The sequence below is a fragment of the Eleginops maclovinus genome, chromosome 21 (assembly GCF_036324505.1).
Source record: "Eleginops maclovinus isolate JMC-PN-2008 ecotype Puerto Natales chromosome 21, JC_Emac_rtc_rv5, whole genome shotgun sequence".
Taxonomy (NCBI): Eukaryota; Metazoa; Chordata; class Actinopteri; order Perciformes; family Eleginopidae; genus Eleginops; species Eleginops maclovinus.
The window spans coordinates 17000520-17010519 of record NC_086369.1 but is presented as its reverse complement, the minus strand read 5'-3'; the positions used below and the strand labels follow the sequence as shown (position 1 = coordinate 17010519).

At 44.3% G+C, this 10000-nt stretch overlaps 1 protein-coding gene across 2 annotated transcripts in view; it reads left to right on the top strand.

Annotated features, from left to right (window-relative positions):
• The first annotated feature begins 1336 nt into the window (after positions 1-1336).
• reck (reversion-inducing-cysteine-rich protein with kazal motifs) overlaps positions 1337-10000 on the top strand; it is a 29859-nt gene continuing 21195 nt past the window's right edge. Inside the window, exons 1-7 of one of the 2 annotated variants that reach the window (XM_063873903.1) lie at positions 1337-1484; positions 7861-7919; positions 8434-8508; positions 9211-9247; positions 9451-9536; positions 9623-9670; positions 9859-9892. In XM_063873903.1, the coding sequence (XP_063729973.1) occupies positions 1418-1484; positions 7861-7919; positions 8434-8508; positions 9211-9247; positions 9451-9536; positions 9623-9670; positions 9859-9892 (406 nt within the window). In that variant the 5' untranslated portion in view covers positions 1337-1417. Of the gene's footprint in view, positions 1485-7860; positions 7920-8433; positions 8509-9210; positions 9248-9450; positions 9537-9622; positions 9671-9691; positions 9744-9858; positions 9893-10000 lie in introns of those variants that run through there. The other variant, XM_063873904.1, reaches the window with a different exon arrangement.

The following is a 10000-nucleotide window of genomic DNA, read 5'->3' as shown; positions in this document are numbered from 1 at the left end:
ACACTCTTTATTATTAAAAACATCAGAAAATGTGTTTCTTTTATGGCCATTCAAAGTATTTGTTGTATTTAACGGCTCAGTTGCATACGTCAACATGATCTGTCAGAAAAGGTGTAATGTAAAAAATAATAGTGTTCATGTCAGTGTGTACTGTGTTTTGATGAAAGGCCTTGCATCATGAATACATGACCCCCCCCCCCCACTGGGGCCCCAAGGAGCTCCATCATCTGTCCACATATGTGTAGCTCCACACAGCACTGGCCCCTGACCTCTGACCCACCCTCTCACAGACCCCCTGCTGTTTGATGCTGTGCTGCACAGAAAGCCTCTGGTGTGTTGACATTAAGGACAATGAGGGACAGACTGCGCCCCCCCCCCCCCCCCACACACACACACTTCCTGTCTATGCTGGGCATACCGGCACAGGACCAGCAGAGTTAATATACGTGTAGTCTTGTAAGGATGCAGTGGGACTCCTTCAGAGGCTACACAGGGTGGGTTCTCTCCTCACTTTACCTCAAAGACCACTACCGATACCGATGTTTTACTATGTAACCTGTAATGGTAGCACAATGCAGACTAAGGCAGCCCATCCCTTTAAGAGAGAGAGTGGGGGACACGTGTGTGCATGTGTAAGCGCGAGAGAGGTTGAGCCATAGTAAGTTTCTGGAAGTTAACGGGAGTAGCAGCAAGTATAACAAAGTCACAGATACGACGGCCTCCCAAGAACACTGAAGGATGGATTTAATTTACCGATCCTGCAGACACCCGGTACACGGGCAGAAGTCCTGCAGCATGCGCAGCGAGGAGACGCCCCCCCCCCCCCCGAATGACTTTAAAGTTACGGCAGGCCCACAGTCACTGTTCTAATCCTTCAAAACGATGCCCTGACTTCAGGTTTGGTCCGTCAGAGTTAAAAACAACGACGCTAACGCGACTTCTCCCGGTCACGTAGCAAAACATAAACACGGTGATGTCTCTTTATTTACCGATGTGCCGACGGTGGTAAATAGGGCTAACATCGGCCGATGATCGGTGAGACATTGGCCGATGTATCCCTAATATGAAGTGAATCCATACATTTAAATATGATAAATAAATATATCAAATAACTAGAAAATAAATAAATGTGGCCTTCTGTGAGAATAAAGCCCCGGAAATAATAAAAATAGAATAGATCCTTTTAAAATAACGTGTTATGTGGATAAAGACTCATTTATATTAACTATTTTAATTTATTTATTAAAAAGTACAGAGTGGATCTGACGGGTGGCGCCCGTTCTGCGCATGCGCAAACACCGTAGCGAGCGACAGGGGAGGAGAGAGTGAAGGGGGAGAGAGTTAACGGGTCTTCATGGAGCATGTCACCACTGCAGAGGTTCTTCTTATCCACGATGCACTTTAGGATTTCAGTAAGATGTGTGTGTGTTTCCAGATCCTCACTTTCCTGCTGCTGTGCGTCACTTTCCAGCTCCGAGCTCAGGGTGAGTCTTTAAACTGCTTTAAAACCGGGTTTAAAACCTCGGAAAGCTGCAGAAAAGTGATGAAACTCAGGGTAATTCAGGTTTGAATTAATCTGTTGTTTGTGTTTTGATGTTTGGGACTCACTTGCTGCTTCACTGACAGCTGGCATCCTGGGAAAAACACCCCACCCAACTCCATTCACAGATCCGACAATTTAATAGTCTTTTGCTTATTTCTTAACACTTGTGCCTATCAAACTTGTTGTAAAGATGGTTTCTGATTCTCAAACGTCCTCTGGTTAATTCGGCATAGACAATATGTAGATACAAGAACCTTTTATATCAATAAAACCTGTTTATTTAATGTAGTTCACAGCAGAAATACCGCCCACAGAGGAGCGTCTAGGTGTGAGTTAACAGGGGAAATAACAGGGAAACCATTTAAAAGTTTACATTTAACCATATTTAGTGTATTTATTGTAAGCCGAATTAAATACTGTGAATTTATTTATCTCAAAAGTGCTTTTACCCGTGTTTTTTTCTTTTTAATTAACCGAAAATCCAATTACTATATGTTGGGTTAATTGATAATGGAATAAGTGTTAGCTCTCTGAGAACGACACGGTTAGCCTCCTGGTGAGCGTTTCCTTTCAGTTTAACTAACTCTTTATTAGTTTATACATTTTCTTGTCCTTTATAATACATGTTTTATTTACCTGCTAATAGTAGTTTTTGAAAGTAGTATTCGTTCTGTTTTTTGTGTGGAAAAACCCTGGGATTTTAAAGCAAACGAGCTGACATAACGGATCGGAAAAATAGAAAAGGACCAAAACCAGATGGGAAACTCCTTTAATAATTTAGCGCTTTTAAGCCTTTTCGTTACTATGAAAAACACACCGCTTTTAAACATTAATAATAAGATATATTTCGATTCAGTAAGACCTTTTCTTTAATTCGGCATGCATCCCATTGTCTTAAAATGCATTTAATTCCTAAAGAAAACCCTGATGTTTGATATAATGGAGCTTTATTCTGTTATTATTATCACTCCAAAATACACTGGAATATGAACTGGCAAACTCTTCTAATGAAAACCAGTTATTTAAAAGTACATTTCTATATTCCACATGTGTTTGGATCAGAGTTTGGTCATGTATTTAGTGTGTGAAAGGCCTCTTTGTGTTTCAGGGTGCTAATGAATCATGTAGAGCTGTAAACACACAGGTGTGTGTAGGTAGCTCCCTCTTGTTAATGGACTGAGTCAACACTTTGCACTTTGCTGCCACTTTGTGTGGATCCACTGGGAGGTTCTCCTTCAGCTGTTTTCCCAGTTTAAAGTGGACGAGGGGCTCATGGTTATGGAGCCTTTGATGGTCGCTGCACATGGGTGCAGGATGTGGATTTGCTCAGCGTAATATGACTTTGTTCCTTCTTTCTCCGTACACATCTGCCAGGGACGTGAAAGCACCATGGCTCTCAGATCCTCATTTGGGCAACACATGGTCTCACAGACGCGTAGTAATGAAGGTCCAGAAAGGTGTAGTAAATATCCCCATGTGTGGAAGAAGAGGAGGAGCAGGAGGAGCAGGAGGAAGAGGGCTCCTTCGTCCTCCCGCTCTTATTGCGCGTACAGATGCCAAACATTCCTGACATCTCCGAGTTTTCCAAACGTTTCTCCTGCCTCTCTTTCATGTTGTGATTCTGTTATGGAGGCAAGCCGTGAGAGAGTGCATCTGGAAACCATTTGAGGAGGAGGAGGAGGAGGAGGAGGAGGAGGAGGAGGAGGAAGCTCCATGTCCACCCTGCAGACCCACAAACCTAATTATAGTTTCTGAACACAGATTAAAGTGCAGTTCAGTTTCAGGGCTATCCCTCCATAAGGGGGTTTCAGCTCAGCTGATATAAAGGCAGAGAATAAACAAGGAGGGGTCAGCTCTGCTCATTATTTAAGGAGCTTTTCACCCTGAAATGATCCATTTGTACATCAGTTGTCCTCTCCCTGTTAATCTGGAACTCTTGAAGAAAGCGTTGTTCTTCATGCTTTCAAAATGACTTCAAATTCCCCCAAAAATGTCAAAAAGTCTTGAAATATTTGAGATAAGATAAGATGGACCTTTAGGGCACTCTGTAGGGAAACACAGAAACTGAACATGGGATAATAGGAATACAAAATACACCTTAGCATGCTTCAAGAAATCCTCTACAGGTAGGAAACATGGAGCACAGACAGAATCTTGAATCCTGTTTCAGTGTGAACGCAGATATTCCCCAACATGATGTAATCTGCAGCTCTCTCTGAGGCGGCAATTCAAACTATTTATACTGTCCTTTAAACATGCAGAGCATGCTCCTATATAAATCAGCCGTACGCTCAGTCTGAATCCGTCTTTTCATCACAATTATTTGATTTCATCAGACAGCTGTTCCAGATGTTGGCTGTGCATAAAGAAGAAGTTATTATGTTGGTTCCTGTGCCAGGTTCTTTATGCTTTAGCTGTGGTCTAAAGTCTTAACAAAGTTCTGAAAAAAGAGATTTCGCCACAGAATTTGAGCAGTTTTTAATCCCTGATGTGTCCAGAGCACAGACTGCTCTGATTGGTTCTGTTGTGATTGGTCTACCAGTTTAGAGGTGTCCCGCCCCTTAGCCTATCAGGTATCATGTGTTGGAGCGCCAGCCAATAGGAGCATGTTTTCCTAACCCCAGGTCAGGATGTTAGGGTTAGGGAGGATTACGTTTCCTGCTCATTTCCTGCAGGGCTTCATTATGGGATGCATTCTGTCTCTGCAGTATTTATGTCTGCTTCCCCCCCTCACATTAATTGTTCTGAGATGGATCGTCTCCCTGAAGCTCTGCTCAGTCTTTATGTTCTCCTTAATGAGAACAGACTCCAGACAGCAGATTCAGATGAGGGGTTTTTCCTCTGTAGTTTGAGACAGAGCTCAGTTTAAGGTAATGAAGGACGACAGAGGGACAGCAAACACTTTCACACAGGATGGTTAATGTCTGCTATCAGTACTAATACATCCAGAACATTCAAAGGCTTTCCATTGGCTGAGAATAAAGGAATGATGTACTGACACTGATGGGATGTCACTAAAGCTACAGGACTGTTGGGAATGGATCTGTCTATTTCCTGGGACACTGTCTCCCCCACCATACGTCCTGTGAAGTGATTGGTTAATTAGTTCCAGACAATTTTATTAAAAGGAACTCTTTCAAAGGAAAAAAAATGTGACTCCAGCTTATTACTACACGATGAAGCCTCGATGCTGATTGGTCAATTCGAACATTCTGAAGTCTGGAACGGTTTCTCCAGGAACCTGGCTCACCTTCGTCATGACAGAGATGCTCTTTGACATTCAAACACCTGAGTGACCACCCCCCTGTCTCCAACGTGTGTCCCTCGTTTTGTCACATTACACACACACACACACACACACACACACACACACACACACACACACACACACACACACACACACACACACACACACACACACACACACACAGGATACCCTCAGGTCTGCATCTTCCTTCGATTCTGATAATTGAATATGAAATGAGGGGCAGGACGTGTGTGTGTGTGTGTGTGTGTGTGTACATCTGGTTAGCATGTGAAAGATAAAACACTCTGCAGGAATACTTTCAGTTTATTAACTATATTAAATATTTTTAATCAGAATCTTTTTATAGATGTTTTCATGTTTTTTGTGTGAAGGCTGTGATAAGATGGGGGGTAAACAGGGGGGGGCTCTGTTGATAATGCTCAACTGCTTATGGCAAATCTGATTCGATGCACAGGAAGTGACCTTTGACCTCCATCCATTAACCCCTCCCCCCCACTGAGTGCAGCAACTGAGGAATGCAGGGTGTGTGTGTGTGTGTGTGTGTGTGTGTGTGTGTGTGTGTGTGTGTGTGTGTGTGTGTGTGTGTGTGTGTGTGTGTGTGTGTACATATTAAAGTATCTTGTGTTTAGACGTTTCAGTATGTTCTGACTATAGTCTATAAATATAATGAGTTGCAGCCGTAGATCAATAAAGGTGGAACCAGATATTCAACTCAATATGTGCAGATGCTAATAGAGGGGGATTCCTTCTCTGTGACTAAGCTTTACTCACACCATTAAGCAGCCCCCGAGCCCCCAAGGGACGGCTTTTCATTCATAAATAAAGACGTGCTCATGTAGAGAAATGTTTTGCAGCAGCCTGATGTACCCCAGCTTCCTCTCCTCACACTTGGACAGGAAGCTGGCTGCAGGAAACAGAGCAATGTTTCAGTAAAGAGGTGAGGGGGGGGTGCAGTGAATTCCTCTGATTATGCAGCTGCTTCAGTCTGAGCTGCTGTTACACACCGGCACAGTTTAGATCTGACTGAACACAACTAAATATGATATGAGGAGCATGCAGCATGCAGGAATATGAATGAGGAGCATGCAGGATTATGATATGAGGAGCATGCAGCATGCAGGATTATGATATGAGGAGCATGCAGCATGCAGGATTATGATATGAGGAGCATGCAGGATTATGATATGAGGAGCATGCAGAAATATGATATGAGGAGCATGCAGCATGCAGGATTATGATATGAGGAGCATGCAGAAATATGATATGAGGAGCATGCAGCATGCAGGATTATGATATGAGGAGCATGCAGCATGCAGGATTATGATATGAGGAGCATGCAGGATTATGATATGAGGAGCATGCAGCATGCAGGATTATGATATGAGGAGCATGCAGCATGCAGGATTATGATATGAGGAGCATGCAGCATGCAGGATTATGATATGAGGAGCATGCAGCATGCAGGATTATGATATGAGGAGCATGCAGCATGCAGGATTATGATATGAGGAGCATGCAGGAATTAGGCGCTCTTCCCAGATAAAGTGTATTGAATGTGTTCTTCTGCTTCATTAGGGCGTGTGATGGTTTCTTGAGCTGGGAATGAAGAGCTCTGGAGTTTCTGGGGAAAGATAATTGTGATGGGTTCAGTGTACTGAGTTAATGACTGTGGTCCACTGTAAATCACACATATTGACGAGCAGCATTTCGTTATTGTTCCTGAAGTTCATCAGTGCACTGCTGATACTGGGATATATGGGAGAGGGTTAGTGGGAGAACACATTCCCATAAATCTAATTTTCTGCTCATTATTTTCTCACGTACACACACACACACACACACAAACACACACACACACACACACACACACACACACACACACACACACACACACACACACACACACACACACACACACACAAACACACACACACACACACTTGTGTTTTTTAAGCTGCAGACTCAGTTGAAGGTGTTGTTGCTCTGTGATTTCAGGGTGGCTCTGAACACACACTCTCTTACCCCCCGGTGTTCAGAGCCACCCCCCATAGACAAACCTCCTGCTGACTCCCTTATCTCTGGGGGAAGGTGTGTGTGTGTGTTGTGGTTGCAGAAACACATTTGGTATCAGACAGGTGTGTGTAAGGAGGAGACACCCAGATGAGTGTGTGGCTAACTCTCTTGTTGTTCAGTAAGTCTGTCTCCACTTATTTATACACATCAGTAAAAACATGCAGACAATAACTGCTGCAGGGATCTGACCCAAGCATGCAAGAAAACCGGCATTGAAGTGTGTGTGTGTGTGTGTGTGTGTGTGTGTGTGTGTGTGTGTGGGTGTGTGTGTGTGTGTGTTTGTGTGTGTGTGTGTGTGACAAAACAGTCACAATGGAGCTGCAGAGGAATGGGGCCAGCGCTCATTAGCAGCCTGGGCCCCATACTGTACCCCCCCTCAAATTATGTCACCTGCCATTGTGTGTGTGTGTGTGTGTGTGTGTGTGTGTGTGTGTGTGTGTGTGTGTGTGTGTGTGTGTGTGTGTGTGTGTGTGTGTGTGTGTGTGTGTACATCGGCAGAAAGTTCGCCAACATATGAACAAGCTCAGAGCGGTGAGGTCAGGAACAAGATTCAAATATATCCTATTGGTGGTAAAGGGTGTATTATTGTAAATGAAGAGCTCTTCATGCACTCTTTAAACTATGAACAGCTCACTTCTTTCAGTTCCACACACACACACACACACACACACATTCAGGGCCTGCTCCACTTTGGAGTGTCAGAGATAAGGGTCACAGCCAAAGTGATGGAGTCCAGACACATGTTGCTGTGGTGCATCATGGGAGCTAATCACAATTGAACTGTTAGATAGGTGAAGTGGATTTGAGTCAATCAGTGTGTGTGTGTGTGTGTGTGTGTGTGTGTGTGTGTGTGTTTCATCTCCCCAGAGGATGAACCCTGCCTCTCCATGCTTCTGCACCCCCCCCCCCCCCCTATGATAGTCCGGTATTCTGAAGCTGATGCTTTGATAACAGCTGTTTATCTGTCTCTGTGCAGATCCCTCCTGCTGCCAGCATGCTGCAGACTTCTCCCCCTGCAAGGAAGCCTGCGACCAGGTACACACACACACACACACACACACACACACACACACACACACACACACACACACACACACACACTGGGCCTGTTGAATGGTGTAAAGACTTGTTTCTCTTTCATGCGCATATACTATGAATTGGGAGCAGGTGACGCTCTGTGCCCCCCCCTCTAGTCATAAAAGAGTTTTTTCCGTCGTTACAGAGCTCTAACTCTCGCTCCTCTTTTGAAGTGGGGGGGACACTGAGGGGGGGCTTGAGGGAGTGTGTTGTGCTCTGATTGACTGACATCACCACTCAGCTGCAGCAGAGGGAAAACAGAGCGAGAGATAAAAGAGAGGGGAGGAGAGTGATAGAGTGTGTGTGTGTGTGTGTGTGTGTGTGTGTGTGTGTGTGTGTGTGTGTGTGTGTGTGTGTGTGTGTGTGTGTGTGTGTGTGTGTGTGTGTGTGTGTGTGTGTGTGTGTGTGTGTGTGTGTGTCTCTACAGCAGAAGGAGTTTTATTATAAATGTCTGAGTGTGTTTTGTCTGCAGCTTGCCACGATAAAGAGTGAGTCTCGGCTGAAGCACCTCCTGCAGAGGTTACCCAGCTACTGCCCCGAGCCCATGGTCAGTATCTGTCACTACTAGTTAGTTAGTTGGTTAGTTAGTTAGTTAGTTAGTTAGTTAGTTAGTTAGTTAAATGAGAGGTTTTCTAAAGGTAAAGCTTCTGCATATTTATGGACCTGGTTCTGCTGTGTTTCTATAACTCAGGCCTTTCAGAACTGCAGAACAACAGAGATAAACTAAGATGCATGTAAGAGTAATGTCTTTTATCAGAGTCACATTAAAGCCTCTGTGGAGGAGGGTCTCTGTGGAGGAGGGTCTCTGCTCCCCCCTCAGAAGTCCTGTTGATCTGCCTCATAAACCCTGCAGACAGCAGCCTCTGTTCCTCCGCCAGCTCTGAGGAGAGCAGCAGTTTATTCGTCCTCTCTGTCCCTGTGCTGCTGAGAGGAAACAGACCCCTCCCACAGACCTCAGGACACACAGGTTACACCTTTAATCTGAGGAGGGGTCTCTTAGGGTCGATGATTGTGTCACATATGTATATATTACTTTGTTTTGTTTTTTTGTATACCCATTTTCACCCCCCCTTTTTTTCTAGGCTCTTATCTTTCATGTTATATGTTCTTGTTTATATTCGCACTGTGGGACTGCCAGAAACGGGTTTTCAATGTTCTGTATGTATAACACATGTGGAAACTTTGACAATAAAGTGGACTTTGACTTTGACATATTAATCCACATGTTGACCCTCTTCCTCTATTGCAGAATGAACTGTGGACGTGCATCAACTCCACTCTCCCAGGTAACAGAGGCTGTGCCTAACTGAATCAGATCTGTGTATTTTAAACATCCTGGAAACAAACAGACCTGAAGTAAAAGTTGTTAATACTTCATAAAATACATTGCATCAATAAAAACCCGTAAATGAAGCTGTTATTGAATAAAAAGCAGTGTGTTTGAAGCACTCAGAGCCGGTGTGTGAGGGTGTGTTTGATCTGTCTGCAGGAGTCTCCAGGAAGACGGAGGGCTGGGTGGGGCTGGGCTGCTGCGAGCTGGCCATCGCTACAGAGTGTCGCAGGGAGTGCAAACAGGTCCCTCGTTAATAAATGTAATACCTGATATCAGTACACCCTGCAGGTCCGTTACTCACCCCCCCTCTGTGTCCCTCTCTCCTCAGGCCTCCTCTAAAAGCGACATCACTAAATCCTGCAGGAAGGTCACAGAGGTGCGTCCACAGCATGCATTCATTTATCACTGTTCCTCACACTAACTGCTCTCACTCTACGATGTAATCTGGAGTAAGTGATACATTTAGATTTAAATTCTGTTCCTGCTGTCTTTCTATTCTTATTTGGAACATTTTATTCTGTTCAGTGTCTTTGCCTCCGCTTTAAATGTTCCCTTCTTCCTCAGAACTCTCTCTACAGCTGCATCACCAAAAATGAAAGTAAGTGTCTCACACACACACACTCACAGACACAAAGACACACACACGCACACACACTTGCAAAATAAACAACTGCTCTACAAACACTTGATCTCATATCTCCGTCCA